Here is an 18,508-nt window from a genome sequence, read left to right as displayed (position 1 = left end):
GGCCATCAAGTTGCATGTTAGCGAGCATGAGATGCTCTGATATCATGGGCCTAGGTCAGCACTTAAGAAGGTGTCTGCAACTAGCACAAGGCTAAGCTACAGTGTTCAGTTGCATCCTGAATATGTTTGAAGCATGATCGGGAGCTCCTACCCACACAGCCATACTTTACAGGTGTGGAGGAAGGGGGTGGAGCAGGAGCATTGGTATTTGATGCCAAAGTTCCCATTTTAGATCCCCTGTTGCAACTTTTAGCCCCAGTGGTCGCTGGTACAATTCCCATTGGATACTTCTGGGAGAATTCTGCACCACTGCGCAGTGCAGAATTTTGCAGAAATTAATATTGAGCATGCAGAATTTCCTTTCCCCCCCCCAGAAATGGGATGCAGAGATTTTGTCCGCCACTAGGGGCCGCTGGACCTGGCAGAGCCCAGCTGGCAAATAGAATAAAGGGGAGGGGGAGGCAACTGGAGAGTTTCCAGCAGCCGCAGTTCCCAGCAGGCCCTGAAGGAAGGAGGCGGCAGTGCACAGGAAACTTCTTGCAAGCTCAGGACCCAACATCAGGCTGTTTCTCCTTCTGAATTGGAGGGGGGGTGGGGAACCGCAGCTGGCCTCTGCGGGGAAAAGGGATGTGAGTGTCTGGGCTGGGGGGCCATGGCTGGGTTTTGCGGGGGGAGCAGAGAAGCAGGAACTGGGTTGTCATGGGGGTTTCTTTAACTCTACTCCTGGGGGAATGTTTGTGTGTCACTGTATTGTTTACAGACATACTTGCTGACAGGTATTTTGAAATAAATTACCAAAGCAATTGAAACTGGCATGATTATATAGTGTTGTTTTGATAAATAAAATTTGCTGCATTTTTCAGAATTTTTATTTTTTTGGCACCGAACTCCCCCAGGAGTAAAATTGGAGGAGGTGATTGTGTTGTTTTAATTGATTGCAAATCACAGAGCTGGCATGTGTCGATACAAACCCCAGTCTGTTCACCCCATGTAACACAGCAGCACTCTGGCTAAAGTCCTTTGGCTCATTGCCTCCCTCTAGTGGTTAGACCACGTATGGAGCAGGAAGAGATGGCAGTGTTTCAGGTGCTAGGAGGTGCTTGTTGTTTCTGCTGACGGGCTGTGGGTGGGACTGGCTGAAGCTGAGCTGCTAAGACTAACCATGCCAGCTGACTTCTGCTCACCGGGCTTGGGCTAAGGGGCTGTTTAACTGTGATGTAGATATTTGGGCTGGAGCCCAGGCTCTAGGACCCTACGAGGTGGGAAGGTCCCAGAACTCGGGCTGCAGTCTGAGCTGGACAACTGCACCACAATTAAACAGCCCCTTAACCTGAGCCCTCGTCAGCTGGCACAGGCCAGCTGCAGGTTTTAAATTGCAATGTAAATATACCCCTCCAGAGTTCTTCCTGGACCATGACCTCTGGCTTGATGTCCGGGGAGTCCTGGATGTATAAATATGGTCACCCCGCTTCAAGGAAGATGAATCCAAACTGGCCCAGGTGCAGAGAAGGGCTCCTAGGCTGCTGAGGGGACTGGAGAGCTGATCTTATGAAAGGAGACTGAACGAGCTGGGCTTTGTTTGGCCTGGCCAGGCGAAGGCTGAGAGGGCTCGGATTGCTCTCTCTCTAAATACACCCCAGTAGGAGGGGTGTTGGGGAAACAACCCAACTAGTTGGCAGCCAGAGCTGGATACATTTCTGACCGGGATTCTGTGATGGAGTTGGCTGCACCAGCAGAGACTGGACTCGGTGGCCCAGTGTAGCCTGATCTATGAATTGTAAATTAATTATATTGATTACTTAACGAATTCCCAGTTATCCCTCTGAAGTGTGACAGGTTCTTATCCCAAGATCAGGCCCAGTATTAGTAAAATGACTGTTTAGTGGCAACATTCACACTCTGTGAACCCTTCTGTATTTACAGTACATTTAGCAAAGTCACAAACCCTCTAAGCCAGCAAGGTAGATCGAGACACTACAGAATGTACATCTGAATGTCCATCTCCTCACCCCATCCCTTGCAGAACAACCTGAAATGTTAGCCGTTATCTTCCTCATCACCTTCCTCCTCGTCACCAGTGGCCATCATTCTGGCACCTCCCAAGGGCTACAGCTCTCTCTCGCCTCCTGCCCATATGTTGCGCTGATGCCACTATGCCTAAATCATATTCAGTAGGGGTTCTTCCCCCATTCCGTATATTTCCTCACCCTACCAGTGTGGTGGTGCCCTTCTCTGATGGGTTAGTAGATTAAGGATCTCAACTCATTATCATATCCATCAGTTCATTGCCATGGCCCTCTTGTGGTCGGACATCTGCAGATTTTCCCAGCCTAAAATATCCCCAAAGCTGATGTTAGCTCGGGTTTCTGTGGTTGGCTGCTGTCGTAATGGACAAACTTCACCTTAAACACTATTCGCAGTTTCCCCAAACTTAAGGGTGACCCTTAGGTCATTTATCTGTGCCACAGTTCACAGGCCTCAAGCCTTATGGGAACTGCTGAAGTCAGCGTCTTACAGGAAACAGGCCTGTAGGTTCCTTGCGGTACTGCTGAATAAAATAAATGCTGAAGCTAGCTCTAGGGGGGGCTACACCAGGAGGCCCCTTCCAGTCATAAGTCCCTATGGCCGGGCCATTATGTGGACTTAGGGGTACCCCACAGCCTGGACTGATTGGTAGGGTTGCCAGCCGGTGTTCGGTTTTTGACCCAGTTTTAAGGGGATTGATTCTATCTACAGTCTGAAGTACTGAGTGGACACCAAATGTCCAGTTACTGTAATCGTCTAGGGCAGAGGCGCAGCTGCCATTGGTGCAGAGCCAGCAGGGGGGTGCAAAAATGGGGTGTCACAGCTCCTTCCCCTCTCCCCCCCAGCAGGATCAGGCCTGGCGGCATCAGCTGGATCCCAGGATAGAGCAGCACCTGCCAGGCAGGAGAGGGGAGCTTGGGGAGGGGCTGGTCTGCCCCCAGCTGGAGGCAGGCGTCTTTGGTTGCACTTTGCCCTGACCCCTGAGCAAGCGGGATGCGGGCTCAGAGGAGCTCCCGCCAGGGTAAGAGAGAGGGGCCTGGCCCCTTGCCGGGTGGGGAAGGATCCCTGGTGGGAGCTGCTGTAACGTCCGGTTTGGAGAAATGGGAAAGTTGGCAATCCTACTGATTGGCCCTCGGGCCTACATGACTCAAGAGTCACCAAACCAGGAGAGCAGCACATAGACTCAGCACCACAATCCACCCCGCAGGGTGGGTATTTATGGGGATCTGAGTACCATTCCCCACACCCCACATATCTGGGTGAAATTGGAATGAGCAGACAGAGAGGAACGTGTGAGGATAGATTCGTTTATTTTAAATGAGATGTCTAGTCCAAAAAACCTGATGACATACAAAGGACAGGATGATGCTGGCCAGTCCAGCTTGCTCCCCACGAGGAGCCCGCTCTGAGGGCCACTGCAGCAGAGGCTCCAGGCCTTGGGTCCAGAGGGGAGTCAGTGCTATTGGTTCTGACGCCTGGACCTTGTGACCATGACTCCGATGATCCCCAGAGCAGCCAGACCCAGCCCTGCGGCACCCACGGTCAGCATGGTGTCCCTGACCTGCGAGACAGAAAGGGGAGCCAGTCAGCTAGCTGCCAGGGAGCCCCGGTCTGGGGACTATGTCCATGCCCACTGAGTTTACAAGGACAGCTAGTGTTCAGCAACCATCTGTGCAGATCAGGCCATCCATTCAGTAGCAGAAAACAGACTGTGTCAGAAAAGCTGGAACAACACCATCACCCTCAACTAGCCTGCCCTGGGCAAGGCAGTGCGCCCCCTGCTGGACACTCACCAGCCTGCTGTGTGTTTTTTACACTCTCCTTTGTCTGGGCAGACTTCAGTCACTGTCCCTTTCCTTGGTCTCTCTGACCCAGTTCCTGGGCACAGACTGTCTGAAGTGGGACCCTGGACCCCAGGTACCTTAGGCCTACAGTGTTCCCCCGGCCCAAAGACACCCCAGTAGCTTATGCCGGTACTTTCCCAGAACCCCACCTGTGGGCAGGGCACTCTGGTTTATAGTTTAACCCTTTGAGACACATGACAGTGGAAGGCAGCAGACACAGACTTGCAGAAGGATTTTTGCAACCATCACTATTCAGACAGCACAAGAGATCTACAGATCCAGGTAGACCCAACACCCACACGCCATTCCCTGCCTCAGTTTCCTCACCACTGAGGCGTTCTTTGTCATGGACGTTTAACAGCTCCTGTGCCCAGCAGCACACAGCGGGACCGGACCATGGAAAAGCCCACCATAAGAAGAGAGGCGGGAAAGAGATTCCAGAAGTGGCTTCTCAAAGCAATGGGCTCTAGCCAAGGGGCCAGGCCATTGCAGAACCAGGAGGCTGAGCAGGAGTGCCCTGGCCTCCCTGAACAACACTGACCAGAACCCAAGAGACTCTCAGGAGTGGGCAGGGCTCCGAGGAAGGGAATTGCGTTCAGGTGTTGGGTGCGTTTTCCACAAATCTGTAGCGCTCTTGTGCCTCCCAAAAAGGGGGAGAGAGAGTGTGGTTAAGTTCCTTTGCAAAGCATTTGCATTTGCTTTCCTTTGCAAAGCATCCTTGCTTTATCTGCAACACAGTCCCCAAAGGGCTAAATTATAAACCTGGGTGGAGCTACTGGGGTGTGTAGAGAAGCTACTGGGGAGATTGGGGGGGTTAGCACTAGTTTTAGGGCAGCTGGGCTCAGGAGTCCTACGATCTCAAGGAGGGGTACCTTGGCCATGTGCCAGCAAGGCCAGGACTAGAGGCAGTGACTAGACGCTGCTTGAAAACACAGGGGATCCAAAGGCTGGGCCCATGCACCAGCCTGGTGACCAGTCCTCCACAAGGAAGGACTAAGCCAGGGCTCTAACAGTTGCTGCACAGCACAAGGAGCACCCAGACCCTGAGGGAGATCCGGGCCCTGTTGTGATGGGCGCTGCCCAGACCCTGAGGGAGATCCGGGCCCTGTTGTGATGGGCGCTGCCCAGACCCTGAGGGAGATCCGGGCCCTGTTGTGATGGGCGCTGCCCAGACCCTGAGGGAGATCCGGGCCCTGTTGTGCCAGGTGCTGCCCAGACCCTGACCAAATAGGTGTGGCTGGCTTACACCAAGCCCACCCTTCAGGAAGGCAGTGACAAGCGCGTGAGAGGGCCACCTGTACGTACCTGGTCGCACATGGGCTGGCCATAGCGCAGCTTGGTGACAAAGTGCTCGCAGTTCTCGCTGGTGACGCTGTACAGCATCTCCTGGCCCACCAGAGACTCGGCCTCCATAAGGATCTTGCTGACTGGCAGCGGCAAGCACCTCCCGTCATACTTGTTGTTGACTCGGTACCTGTCACCACCAGCAACGTACCGGAGACGGTCCTTCCTCACAATGGCTCGGTCGGTCAGCACGGACATGATGCTGGAGGAGCCAGCTCCTGCGTACTCACCTGGGGGTGCCAATTGTCCAGCTGATCTAACCATCCATATACCACTCTCTATCTATCCCATCCGTACACCCTCTCTATCCACCCATCCATCCCCCTACACACACCCATCTATCCATTGCTATATGTTCCTATCTATCCACATCTGTCGATGTATAGAGCTGTTTACACCCTCTCTAGCTAGTTATCCATCCATCCCCAGACACACGCCTCTAGCTATCCAGCCATCCTTCCGCATACCTACCCTCTCTCTAGCTCTCAGATTTCCCACAGCTCCTATGCCAGTCGAATCTGTCCCCATCACTGGGTTGGCACACGGCTCCGTGAGAGTACTGTTTCGTTCTAGCAGCTGGCATTGGGTTCCCACCATCTTCCTAATGCAGGAGCCAGACTGGCATTGGGTTCCCCTCTCCCAGGTCACAGGATTGAAGAGCCTTGTCCCTAAAGGCAGTGGCTGGGAGTGTGACCCATGCCTACGGGACAGGCCTGGGGCTGGGGGGCATGTTGGGGCCATCTGAGCGTCACGCAGGCTTGGGCGGGCAGAGGCACAGGGTGATGCTTTCAAAAGCTAGTGATTTTTAGGGGCATCTCCATTTGTGGAGGTGCCTAGCCTGAGACACCCCATCCATCCCCTCAACCCAGTCTCCCCGTGTCCCTCAACCTGCTGCCTGACTCGCCGGGGCTCAGAAACTCAGGCAGTCCCAGTAAATAGAGGCACCCCATAATGACTCATGATAATCCAGGCCAGATTTCCTGCTGGATCACAGTGAACGTACCCCCGTCTGGTATGGAGCCCCCTGCCCCCCTCACCGCCTGAGATGCCCAACACCTCTGCCCTGCCCAGGCCAATTCCCGCCCCCTCAGCTCCCCTCCTCCCTCATTGAGGGTCATTCCTTACTGGGGGGGGCCAGGTGGATGACGTAACCATTTCCTATATAGAGGGCCCAGTGTTGGTATCCAAAGCGAAAAATCTCTAGCAGGTCCCCAGGGTTTGGTTCCTCCTGCAGGAGTGAGAGCCAAGTGAAACTGAATGCTCAGAGGAAGCCCTGATAGTACCCCCAGACTGGCTGCCCCTGAACCCTCTAACCCCCCAGATGCCCACAAAACCCCCTCACTGCCTCCCCCTACTAATCCCCCACCAGATCCTCCGTCCATCCTCCCCTCCGCTGCCTCCACCCTGACTGCTGCTAACCCCCCCCCGGCTCCCCCATCCCCTGCTAATCCCCTCTGCCAGCTTCCCCTACCCCCATTAACCCCCACTGGCTCCCCTTGCTACCGAAAACTCCTAGCTCCCACTGCTAATCCTCCAGCTCCCCTGCTAACACCCCCATCTCTCACTTTCCCTCCACCCTGCTGGTGCCTCCCACCCCTCTCTTCCCTGTTAATCTCTCCCACCAGCTCCCCCTATGCCCCACTAACCACCCTCTATTGCCCTCCCCCACCCCCAAGCAGGAACGCCAGGCCAGGCAGAGGAGGACATGGGAGCTGGGGAGAGCTGTCCATCTGACACTATCCAGCTTCCCCCTAGCCAGGGATCTGGGCTCCTCTCTCCGCCCTCAGGAGACACCTGGCATCAGGACTAGCTCCCCTGGGACTCTGAGCCGCTGTCCAGCGGGAGGCCCCAGCGACCACCTCCCTGCAGCTCCTGTAGGAAACTGCGCCCAGAGCAGCCAGCCCAAGCGTTGAGCCAAGCTCACGTGAAGGGGATGTCTGCACGGCAGCTGGCACCATTCCTCCCAGCCTGGGGGTAACAGACACACGCTAACTCCGCTCCAGCGAGCGCGCTAAAAATAGCAACGTGGCCATTGCAGCATGAGCAGTGTCTCGGGATAGCCACCTGCCTCCAAGCCCGCCTGACATCCTGGGTCTTTGCTTGCGTGGCTAGCCTGAATCACCGCCTGGGCCACAAGGTCCACCCTGCTAGTTTTAGCACGGGTTCTCAAGCAGAGCTGGTGCGTGTCAGGCTCCCCACTGACATCCCGAAGGCAGTGGTTCTCAACCAGGTGTATGTGTACCCCAGAGCTCTTCCAGGGGGGATGTCAACTCAGCTGGATAGTTGCCTAGTTTTACAACAGGCTACACAAAAAGCGCTGGCGAAATCAGTTCAAACTAAAATGTCATTCAGACAATGACTTGTTTATTCTGCCCACTCCACAGAGGGCCCCGTGAAGCTAAGTTACAGGCTTCAGCCAGGGGTGGTGGAGCTGAAGCCCAAGCCCCGCCACTGGGAGCTGGAATCAGACTCCTGAAAGGAGAACAGCTGTCTTGAAAGGTTGAGAACCGCTGCCCAAAGGGACCCAGAGCCTTAGAAGCGATTTGGCCATGGCTTTCTGCATGGGGATACTCACAAACAGTGGGGGCATCTCCACAGGTCTGGAAGGCCGAGTGAGTTTCTCTGTGCCACTCCTCTACTCTCTGCGCCGGGATTTCACTTTTGGTTTCCTTTGGCTTTGGAGAACTGGTGTCTGCTGGGCGGTGCCTAATCAGCAGCATAGAGCCAAATAAAGATTGTGACTTTGCTCGTTTAAAAAAAAAAAAGTGAGGCCCTAATTCATGTTAGCTGTCACACGGTAGTGATGACAAGGCAGTTTGTAGCTTTCACATGAGTTAGGCAGTCAGAGTAAACCCTAGATTCCCCATAGCCTTTGCCCTGACCTGCCAACGCCTGTGAAAACTGCCACCCATTGGCTTTCAGGAGTGCAGAACACAGGCTGCTTCCCTCGTGACCAGGCACCAGGTCTAGATTAGGGGAAATCATCTGTGTGCAGTGCAATCCTGCATTTAAATTCACATGTAACACCTTGTTAACCACAGCTACTTAAACCATTTTAAGGGTGTCAAAACCTAGGAGCTACCATGTTTTTAAGGTATTATACCCCTGCTTCAGGGTTGGGGCTACTGTGTTTTTCAATGCAACTCAGGCCTTGTCTTGCTTAGGATTTAAAGGTGAGATGTTAAACAGATTTCACTCAATTCTATCGCCAAGACAAAGCCATTGTACTTTAGCATATAATGAGATTAAAACCATGAGGAGAGCAGGACTGGCTGGTTCAGGGAAGTGGGGAGCAAGATAACGGGGGGAGGGGATCTGTCCCTTCTTAGCCCTTCTCCCATCCATCCCCATGTGTGTGATCAAAGGAAAGAGGTGCACGTGCACCTTGAGAGAGCCAGTATGTCTCATTTCAGCAATGAGTTCTGTAGGTTCATAGCGTCATAGAGTTTAAGGTCAGAAGGGACCATGATGAGCTCATCCAGTCTGACTTCTTGCACAGCACAGACTGGAGAATTTCACCACATCCTCCCTGTACTGAGCCCAATAAAGTGTGTTTGATTAAAGCATCTTGCAGGGAGGCATCCAGATTTTATTTGAAGAGGTCAAGAGCTGGAGAATCCATCCCTTCCTCTGGTAAGTGGTTCCAATGGGAAATCGCCTTCCCTGAGAAACACTGATGCCTTGTTTGTCAGTGGAATGTGTCTGGCTGTAACTTAGCCTTTGGTTCTCATTCTGTCTCTCTCCACCAGGCTACAGTGTCCTTTAATACCTGGGCTCTTCACCCCATGAAGTTACTTATTGTGACCCTAAAACACCCCTGTATTCACTCGCTACCCACTATTGCAATAATCTTCGTACAAAATAGCGGCCTTGTGAGGTATCGTTTGCAAACCAATAACTCACTGAGCATTAATATTCTTGTGTGATGTATGTACACAGTGGGTAGGAAGAGTTATGAATATTGCAGGGACTATGACTGATGTGTGATTAAAGCAGGCACGTCAGGGGGCATCGATAAATAAAGGAATGTGGGTTTAACCTAATTTTAAACATAAGCTGTAAACAGCCATCAAACTAACAAAGGGGAGATTGCAAGAAACAGAACAATCTGCATTTTAGCCAGCACCAGTGGGGAAAGAAAAAGCAGGGTGCCTTCACCACCAGCAGACTCCATGCTGCCTTCCTCACAGCTTCACTACGTTTTATTTTGAGGTGTAAACTTAAAAAGAATCGTTCTCAAAGTTTCACTAGACTGTAAAAGAAAGGGACAGAAAACACCTAACCCTAGTTCCAAAACCCCACCCATAGGAACACGAACCCTAGGCCGGGAGCCCTACCCATAGCAACCCAAATGCTAGTTCCAAAACCCCACCCATAGGAACACGAACCCTAGGCCGGGAGCCCTACTGATAGCAACCCTAACCCTAGCTACAAGTACCCCACCCAAAGGAACCCTAACGCTAGGCGGGGAGCCCTACCCAGCTGAACTCTAACCCGAGGGCGGGGTACCCTACCCATAGGAACCCTTACCCTAGCTCCAAGTACCCTGCCCATAGGAACCCTGAGGGTACTTGGAGCTAGGGCTAGGTTTCCTATGGGTAGGACTCCTCGCCCTAGCATTAGGATTGCTATGGGTAGGGTACTAGGGTTGAGGTTCCTATTGGTAGCGCCCCAGTTTTCTCTTTCACCTAAGAAGACAAAGGAATCAGTACTTTGGGGCTTGTGGAGAAGATCTTGCCGCCTGGGGGTATCAGCCACCACGCTGCTGGAAGAGTGGGGGTGAGAAAAGCCATCCTGAACAACGCTAGATCAAGTTTTTGACTTTTAGATGCTTGTATTTTTAGATGCTTTTTAGATGTATTTTTAGATGTATTTTTGACTTTTAGATGCTTTTATTGGCTTGTAGCCATTGGCTTTTGTCTCTTTAAAGGAGCAAATGGATCTTATAATTCCTCTGGATGATGCAGGAGAGGGCGGGACATTTCAGAGCAGATGGGTTTGGGAAGGTTTGTGACTGGGGTGTTTGTTGGAGTCACCTGCTAATATCAACCAAGGCTGGTAAGACAAGCTCGTGTCTGTGATAACTCCTGGCAGGCTGTTGAGTCAAAGTGGTTGAATCTGAGCTGCAAGGCTTACAGAATAGGGAGTGCTGGCTGCAGGCTGTGTGTGTGTCCTATGCAGGCAGCCACAAGTAGCAGAAGCTTTCTGGGGCCCCCAGGGGTATATTATAAGCAGTGATAGAGCCTCTCACTGGTCTGAATTGCACCCCACAATGAGACACACACACCGTGATCAAGTCATCCCTTGATCCGTCTTTAGAGACAGTGAACAGATTGAGTTGCCAAGATCTCTCACTGCTAGGTATTTTCTCCAAACCTCAAATAATTTCTCAGGCTCTTTTCTGCATCCTCTCCAATATCTCAATGTCCTTTTTAAAATATGCACCCCAGAAATGAATACAGCTTTCCACAGTTGGTCTCTCCAAGGCCATATTCACAGATAAAACCACCACCTCGCTCCTACTCACTGCCCCCCGGTTATGTACCCAAGGTACCGACATCCAACACAAAGTGCATACCTACCATCCAGGTGTTATTAGGGAAAATTAGTTACATCAGAAATACAGAATCCAGACGCCGAGGCTAGTGAGGGTCACTTACACTGGAGAGAGTCATTTCTATGGTTTATATTACGGTAACGACCAGAGGGCCTGACCACGGTAAGGGCCCACACCGTGCTGAATGTTTCACAGGCCCTGACCGGGATAAGGGCCGTATTGGGCCAGGTGTGCTGTGTTCATTTTGTCTATTTAGATTGTAAACTCTTCAGGACAGGGGCCGGCTGTGATGATCCAGGGAATGTGTATGTATGGCTTAAGACTTCTGTTTGACAGGGGGTGTTCTCTGCATGTATCGATGTCAGCTTCTTTACTGTCTCCATTGTCCTGTGACCTCCCATTGGGCTGAAACCCCCACAGCTGGTGGCAAAGGGCTGGTAAGGGAGCATCACTGGCTAAGTGCACAACCTTTGAAACAGACCGCTCTAAACATCAGGCTAGCTCTGAGTCAGCTGAACTGGTTTATCAGGGCGAGGTCGCCTGGCAACAAAGTCACCTGGACGTGGGCTGGGATCACCTGGACAGGCTGAGGAAGGTGTCACCTGACCACACAGGGACTGGGAGGTTATAAAGAAGCCGATCCAGCAGTGGGCGTCAGAGCCCCCTGAACTCCCCAGCAAACCCATCCACCTTCACAAATAGTGCCCCCACTGGGCAGAAAGACCCCAGCATGGGCCAGCTCCCCCACTTGGTTGAATCCATCACACACCCCACCACCACACAGGCCACGATCCAGGTGACTTTGTACCAATCTCCTGGTTTTATTCTTGTGCTGATGCCGGCAGGGGATGGGGAGGGTGTTCGCCCGAAAGAGGGGACAGAGCAACACAAATGAAGTTCCCACCACACCCCCAAAACGGCTGCAAAGTCTCTTCTGCTTGGATCAAAAAAAAAAAAAACAACCAAAAAACCCCAAACCCCTCTGATCCATTCAAGTCCGTTACTGGTTCTGGCGTCTTCTCCTTTGGACTGCAACCCCAAGGAGGCCCAGAGCAGCCAGCCCCAGCCCAGCGACGCTCACCCCCACCAGGACATCCCGCACCTGTAGGACAAGAGAGGAAGGGGATCAGGAGGAGGGAACAGACAGGCTGATGAATGATGGCAATGGGGCCTAGTGGCTAGAGCACAGGACTGGGAATCAGGACCCCAGGGTTCTATTCTCAGCTCTGTTAGGTGAGTCACTTCCCCCATTCCGTGCCTCAGTTTCCCCATCTGTAAAATGGGGGTGATGATACTGACCTAGTTTGTAAAGCACATTGAGCTCTGCAGATGAAAAGCACCTGGAAGAGTGAGGGATGATGTTCGCAGAGCATTAGGGGTCTGCAATGCCATCTGGACCAATTATACCAAGTTATACTGGATGCTAAATTGCCCCAGTGCAAAGCAAGGAGGGACCAGTGTGGGATCCTGATCTCAGCCCTGGGCCCCTCAATCCCAAATGCTCCCCACCCCAGCGTCCTTTGCCTCTTACCCCTAAATTAGGGTCATTACAAATGGGGAAACAGGCAGAGAGAGAGGGGGAAGTGAGTGGCCCAGGGATGCTCAGAAAGCCACTAGACCCCTCACCCCTCCCAGAGCTGGGGGAGAACCCAGGCATTCTGTCAGGATGACAGGGAGACAGCCCCCGCACCTGGTCACTCCTGGCCACGCCGTATCTCAGCTCAGTGACGAAGTGCTCACAGTTCTCACTGGTGACTTTGTAGAGCATCTCCTGGCCCACCAACTGCTCGGCGGCCTGCACGATCTTCCCTGATGGCAGTGGGGGGAACTTCCTGTCATGCTTGTTGTTAACTCGGTAGCGGTGCTTCCCTACCACATCCAGGAGACGCTCCTTCTTCACTAGGGCCTTGTTGGTCAGCGTGGACATCAGGCTGGCAAAGCTCACCCCGGGTATCTCACCTTGGGATGAGAGAGAGACACTGTGAAGGGTAGCTGGGAATGGAACCCAGGAATGCCAATTCCTACCCCCCCCCAACCACTGGGCCCCACTCCCCATCCAGAACTGGGGCTAAAGCACAGGTATCCTGACTCCCAGCCCCCCTGCTCTCACCATTAAGTCCCTTCCCCCCCGATTCTATTCTTGTCTCAAGTCGCCCTGCTCCATCGAGCAGAGTGGTAGCACTTTGCACTGGTGTGAACAGTGGCGTAAGGGGGCTGGGCAATGGTGAAATCAGGCCCATCTGCTGCCTTACTGGGGGGGGCCAGGTGAACAACGTAGCCGTCTCCCACGTAGATGACCCAGTGCTGGTATCCGAAGCGGAAGATCTCAATCATGTCCCCCAGTTCCAGCTCCGCCTGCAGGGGAGGAAATGGGGGAGGTATGTTATGGTCAGGCCTGGCACAGATGCACAATGTGGCGGGACGTCCTGCATGATTCATACAGTAGTTCACAGTCTCACAATGCAAACGATGGAGGGTGTGAGGCCAGACTGTTGAAATGGTGAGAAAATTCAGGCAGAGGCTGAAAACGTGCCAGTCACTGCAAAAAGCAATACCACCATGTGGGCATGCTGGGGCAGGAAGAAGTTAGAACACAGGGAACCCCGTAAGAAGGCTTCCGGATGCTGTAAAGGGACACCACCCAATTCCCATCCACCACTCTGGTTTCTCTTCAGAGCAGCGGGGTCTAGCAGATAGAACACTGGATTGGGATCAGGAGACCTTAATTCTATTCCCAGTTTGGCTGTTGGCCTGCAGGGTGACCTTGGGCGAGTCACTTCCCTGCTCTGTGCCTCGGTTTCCCCATTTGTATAATGGGGCTGATGATATTGACCTCCTTTGTAAAGTACTTTGAGAGCCAGGGATGAAATGTGCTATGTAAGAGCTAGGTGGTCTTATATTATTATTACATCAGCCTCGGTGGGGGGAATATTGTGCCTTATCTCCTTTTCCAACACGTTGGATCAAAGCTTCCAGGCTGGAGTGGCCGCGGTTTCCAGCCTCTGGAGCCTGGCTCCCCAACCAGGGCCTCCTAGCAGCGGGAGAGACACACAATGGGCTAAAGTGCTGAGGTTGGAGAAATGCCAGAGAGCCGAGGAGAAAGGGAAAAACATGCACAAGTGCAGCAAAATGGGAGCCAGAGTGCCCCAGGCTGCATGACACGTGGCAAGGCCATTCCAGACCCAGTTTGAACTGCGGGGTGGGGTGGGGGGGAGGCCAAGTCAACAACTCATCTAACCTTTCTTAAGACCTTTCCACTGCGCATCTTTCCTGTTCCGGGTTTGACTGCCATCCAGACTCAGGGAGCCGCTGGTCACTTTCCAGGGGAGGCTGGGTGGTCTAATGGGTAGCGAACTGGCTAAGACTCAAGACACCTGGTTCCTTGCCCCAGCTTTGCCATGAACAGGTCTCTGACTTTGTTTCCCCTCCTTTGTCTGTTTTGATTGTGAATTCTTTGGGGGTAGAGGCTGTCTCTCAGCTGGGATCCTGTGCAGAGCCTAATCCTAATCTGATCTCATTCAGGACTGAGGAGTCAGGCACTGCACAGACCCGCCACTGAGATCAAGGCCCCCACTGTGTGCCAGGCAGTGTGCAGACCTCAGCAGAGATTAGGGTTCTGTACAGCACAACAGACCCTGAACCGAGGGGCAGGGAGGAGAGGGAAGGTACCGGCGGAAGTAGCAGAAAGACCCCTACTGCCATTGATTTTACAGGGCAGGCACCCAGATGCTACAGTGCTAGGCAGCAGGATAAAACCCAAAGCTCAATAGATAGCTAGGGCCCAATTAATTATGAATGATCAGTAGTACTGATTATTCCTACTGTGGTAGCATCCTGGATCCCCAGGCACAGAGCTGGACCTGGGGCACCGGGCACCGCACAGACACAGTGAGAGCATGGTGGGCACTGCACATCTTGCCTGGGCCCCGTTTGCGCCTACAATGCTCACAATGGCAGGGAATGTTTTCAAGGAGCCGCGGGCCTCTGTTTTCAGGCTTCTTTTCATCTCGTCGTCTACAGGCCTTAGGGTCTCGAAGGCAGACTGCGCAGAGCCACAGCTCACTGATGCATCTACAGAGACAGAGAGGTGGGTGCTGAGGCCAGGCTGCGGCCCATGGGTGTAGGGAGCTGGGTGGGGGCTCAGCCTAGTCATGACAGGCGAGCCCATCACAATGGGGTTACCTTGGTGGCAGGTCACAGGACTGAATGATCCATGCAGGCTGCTGCCTGCCCCAGATCTCACTGATGTAGGGGAAGACACCTGCAGGGCAGATTCAGGGAAGTCTGGTATTCACTGTCCCTAGCAGCAGGGTTAGGACAGTCCGGCCAGATCCCCAGTCATCCAAAGGAATCACCCCCTGGTAATGGGAGCTGGGATGAATTAACATGGGGGGACCTGTACCCTCCCTCCTTTATCTGGTTGAGGCAGCTGATCCCTGACATGCTGGGATAGAGCCTCACCTTGGATGAGGGGAGTCTCTCCCATGGTCTCCACTGTACATACACGGTCTGGTTCTCAGCAGTCGGGCAGGAATGGGGGGACACAGATGAGGCTTTAACTCCCCTCTGCACTTCCCATATTCTTACCTCCCACTTCCTAAAGTGGGGTAGAGCAGCCTTGAGGCTGCTGTAATTTACACTTGGCTTCCTAGAGCTTGGAGAAGAGCCACACCCTCAATCCACACCCTACAACAGGGGTCAGGGGCTGGTCACGAGTCCAGAGAGCAGTCACGTGCTAGCCAAGGGGGTGTTTCTTGGGGTGGGAGGGGGGGGAGTCATGTCCACTTCCCCCATTTACATGGACAGAATGGGCGATGGGAGCCATCTGAGCCCTCATTGTGCAGCTCTTTGAGCCCCTGGGGAGACTCTTGGCTGGTTCCCCCCATCCCCTGCATTGTGCCTCACATCACCCGTCATGCAAATGTGACACACACGTCCAGCTGCACTGCACACTCGGATTGTGGGAGTGTGGAATCAGGCTAAACCCACCCCCACCCCCCTTTGCACCTCCCACTGCTACTTACCCAAGGCTGCTGTGACACACACTCCAGGCAGCGCTTCAGGCTCGCTTTGCCCCCGTGTGCGCGGGGGGCTGGGGAAGATCTGTTTCTCTATCGGCTCCATGAGCCCCAGACGCTTTCCCTTGCCTGGTGTGAAAGAGGAGAGAACAGTGGCCCGAATAACCAATCACCAGCCCAGCCACCAGCTCAGGCACCACCACCCTTCAAGACAACTATTTCCAGGCTGCAGCCAGCAGCCCCAGCCCTTCCCAGCAAGGATGGAGAACTCCCAGCTTGAGCACCTGTTGCGGGGGAAGGAAATGATCTTTCCCCAGGCAACAAGTTCACAAATGGATGAGGAGCAGGTGCTAGGGGCAAGGGAAGGAGGATGCTGGGAGCCCAGGGGGCAGGTGCTGGAGGGTGGGGCACTGGGAGCCCAGTGGGGATTGGATCCCAGGGTAGAGGGTGCAGGGCATTGGGAGCCTGGGGGGAGTGAATCCCTGCTATTGAGGGGAGTGCTTAGAGCCCAGGAGAGAACTGGTCCCAGCGGTGGGGGGGCAAGTCCCAGAGGCAAGGGGGGCATGTCTCTGAGAGCCTGGGGGGAGTAGATCCAAGGGATGTGAGGACCACTGGGAGCCTGGGAGGGGGAGGCTGGGAGCCCAGGGACGGAGAGGATCTACAGGATGAGGAGCACTGGGAGTCCAGGAGGGGAGGCTGGGAGCCCGGGGACGGAGCAGATCCAAGGGGTGAGGAGCACTGGGAGTCCAGGAGGGGAGGCTGGGAGCCCGGGGACGGAGCAGATCCAAGGGGTGAGGAGCACTGGGAGTCCAGGAGGGGAGGCTGGGAGCCCGGTGACGGAGCAGATCCAAGGGGTGAGGAGCACTGGGAGTCCAGGAGGGGAGGCTGGGAGCCCGGGGACGGAGCAGATCCAAGGGGTGAGGAGCACTGGGAGCGGGCGGCTGGGAGCCGCAGGGAGGTAGGTCCCAGGGCAGCAGGGACGGACACCGGGACGCGGGGAGGAGGGGACGGGCCACAGGCACATTTTCAGGCAAGCCCCCGACAAACCTCTCCTGCGGGGCGGGCGGCAGAGGGTCCCGGGCCCAGCGCTCTGCTCCAGGGGTGCGTCATGAGGCCGAGGGCTGCAGCGGGGCGAACGCAGCAGGGATCAGGGCTGAAGCCTGTCACCAGCGCAGGGCGAGGTCACGCTGGCTCCGCCCAGCACGGCGCTGGGCCCTGTTGGATGATGCCCGCGGGCCAGGCTCGGGGAGGGAGCAAGGCAGCCGGCTGGCGTCCCCCTGGGGGCAGGACGGTCCGCCCCTTCCTCCCCCTTGGAGCCAATCACGAGAGACGCGTTAGTCAGACACAAGTCATGGGGCTCAGCACAGGGCAACCTGAGTGAGGCTCAGGCCTGGGTCAGACTAGATGATCTCATGGTCCCATCTGGATTTAAATTATAGGGGTGCATCGCCAGGCTCACATTGCACAGCTGTAAAGGACAGGGACACTTGGAGCCAGGGAACCTCCCCGCCCCCGGCCTCCCTGGGCATTGCAGGAGTCTGGGGTAAAATTGTTATTCTAATCACCCCCACATGCAATGGGGGGCCTTCAGGCACTGCGGGGAAAAGGAGCTGCAGAGATTCCAGGAAAGGCCAGTCTGGGCTTCCCTAGTCATTTTTACATCAAAGATGCCCTGCTACTATGGTGATGGGCAGCCATAGCCCCCCTGCATACACTGAATTCATGGACTAAACAACCCCCACATTGTTTGATCCCTGGCTTTTTCAGGCCAGAAGATCATTTCGCCTGACTTCCTGCACAGGACAGGTCAAAGAACTTCACCCAGGGATTTCAACATCAAGGCCTACCCATAGCTTTTAAAGAGCTCCAGTCTTGATTTAAAAACTCCATGAGATGGAAACTCCACCATGTCCCAAGAGACACCAATGGTTAATTACAGCAAATCTTTTTTTTAAAAAAAACAACCCTTATTTCTAGCCTGAATTTGTCTAACATCAGCTTAGAATACCAATCCCTAGATCATCTCGAGCACTTTTTATCCATAGATCTCAAAGCACTTTACTCAGGTCAGTCTCATTATCCCCATTTCACAGATGGAAAAACAGGGAGACAGTGACTAGCTCACCAAGCAGGCTAGTGGCAAAACCTGGCCTAGAAAGCAGATATCCTGCCTCCCAGTCCAGCACTCTATTCACTAGGCCACATGGGTCCACTGAGGCACAGAGAACCAATCTGTAAAATGGGAATAGGGCATTCTGCCTCACAGGGTGCCACTAAGATAAAATCTGCTGTTTACGAGGTGCTCAGCTGCAACTGTATGAATAGAAGCAAGCATTAGCTTGACACCGTGGCCTCACCACACTGCACCTTTGCTGAAAGAAGTAACACAGAGCTGGTCATGTGATGTCCTGACAGGCCTTACTGGAAACTGAAAGATGACATTGCAGAGCTAAGAACTGAAGGGGCCTGGCTTTATTGGTACACTCTCAGAGAACAGTGGCTTTTCTTTTAACGTCTGGAGAAGGCACTCCCGCCCCCCCGAAAGCTTTTCATGTGACCAGTTTGAAGCCACAGGTAATTCTTACACTGGGACAGGAATTTTCCAAAGCTAGCACAATGGGGGAAAATCTGACCAGCATAATCATCCATCCACCCCAAAAGAATCTTGATGCCAGTTGGTCCATCTTAGCTAAATTTCACTCCAACCTTCTTCAAAGCCT

At 53.8% G+C, this 18,508-nt stretch overlaps 2 protein-coding genes across 4 annotated transcripts; both read right to left on the bottom strand.

The window, feature by feature from the left end:
* Positions 1-3,318: 3,318 nt before the first annotated feature.
* Positions 3,319-10,791, bottom strand: LOC140914312 (phospholipase A and acyltransferase 3-like). Of its 2 annotated transcripts, XM_073351812.1 has the most exons (4): positions 7,789-7,897; positions 6,339-6,441; positions 5,175-5,443; positions 3,319-3,586 (listed from the first exon to the last, which is right to left on the bottom strand). In XM_073351812.1, the coding sequence occupies exons 1-4, from the start codon at positions 7,801-7,803 to the stop codon at positions 3,485-3,487; spliced, it is 489 nt and encodes a 162-aa protein (XP_073207913.1). In that variant the 5' UTR covers positions 7,804-7,897; the 3' UTR covers positions 3,319-3,484. The 2 variants fall into 2 exon arrangements, with proteins under 2 accessions (XP_073207913.1, XP_073207912.1); XM_073351811.1 differs by lacking the exon at positions 6,339-6,441 and having other exon boundaries at positions 7,789-10,791.
* A 780-nt stretch (positions 10,792-11,571) lies between these two features.
* Positions 11,572-17,973, bottom strand: LOC140914311 (phospholipase A and acyltransferase 3-like). 2 transcript variants are annotated; one of them, XM_073351809.1, is made up of 6 exons: positions 16,836-17,973; positions 15,795-15,917; positions 14,720-14,841; positions 13,023-13,125; positions 12,461-12,729; positions 11,572-11,872 (listed from the first exon to the last, which is right to left on the bottom strand). In XM_073351809.1, exons 2-6 carry the CDS (start codon positions 15,892-15,894, stop codon positions 11,771-11,773), a joined length of 696 nt encoding a protein of 231 aa, XP_073207910.1. In that variant the 5' UTR covers positions 15,895-15,917; positions 16,836-17,973; the 3' UTR covers positions 11,572-11,770. The 2 variants fall into 2 exon arrangements, with proteins under 2 accessions (XP_073207910.1, XP_073207911.1); XM_073351810.1 differs by lacking the exon at positions 16,836-17,973 and adding an exon at positions 14,953-15,031 and having other exon boundaries at positions 15,795-15,877.
* Positions 17,974-18,508: the final 535 nt, after the last annotated feature.

This window comes from Lepidochelys kempii, chromosome 7 (assembly GCF_965140265.1).
Source record: "Lepidochelys kempii isolate rLepKem1 chromosome 7, rLepKem1.hap2, whole genome shotgun sequence".
In the NCBI taxonomy this organism is placed as follows: Eukaryota; Metazoa; Chordata; order Testudines; family Cheloniidae; genus Lepidochelys; species Lepidochelys kempii.
The sequence above is the reverse complement of the archived record's forward strand: the minus strand, read 5'-3'. Positions and strand labels throughout refer to the sequence as shown.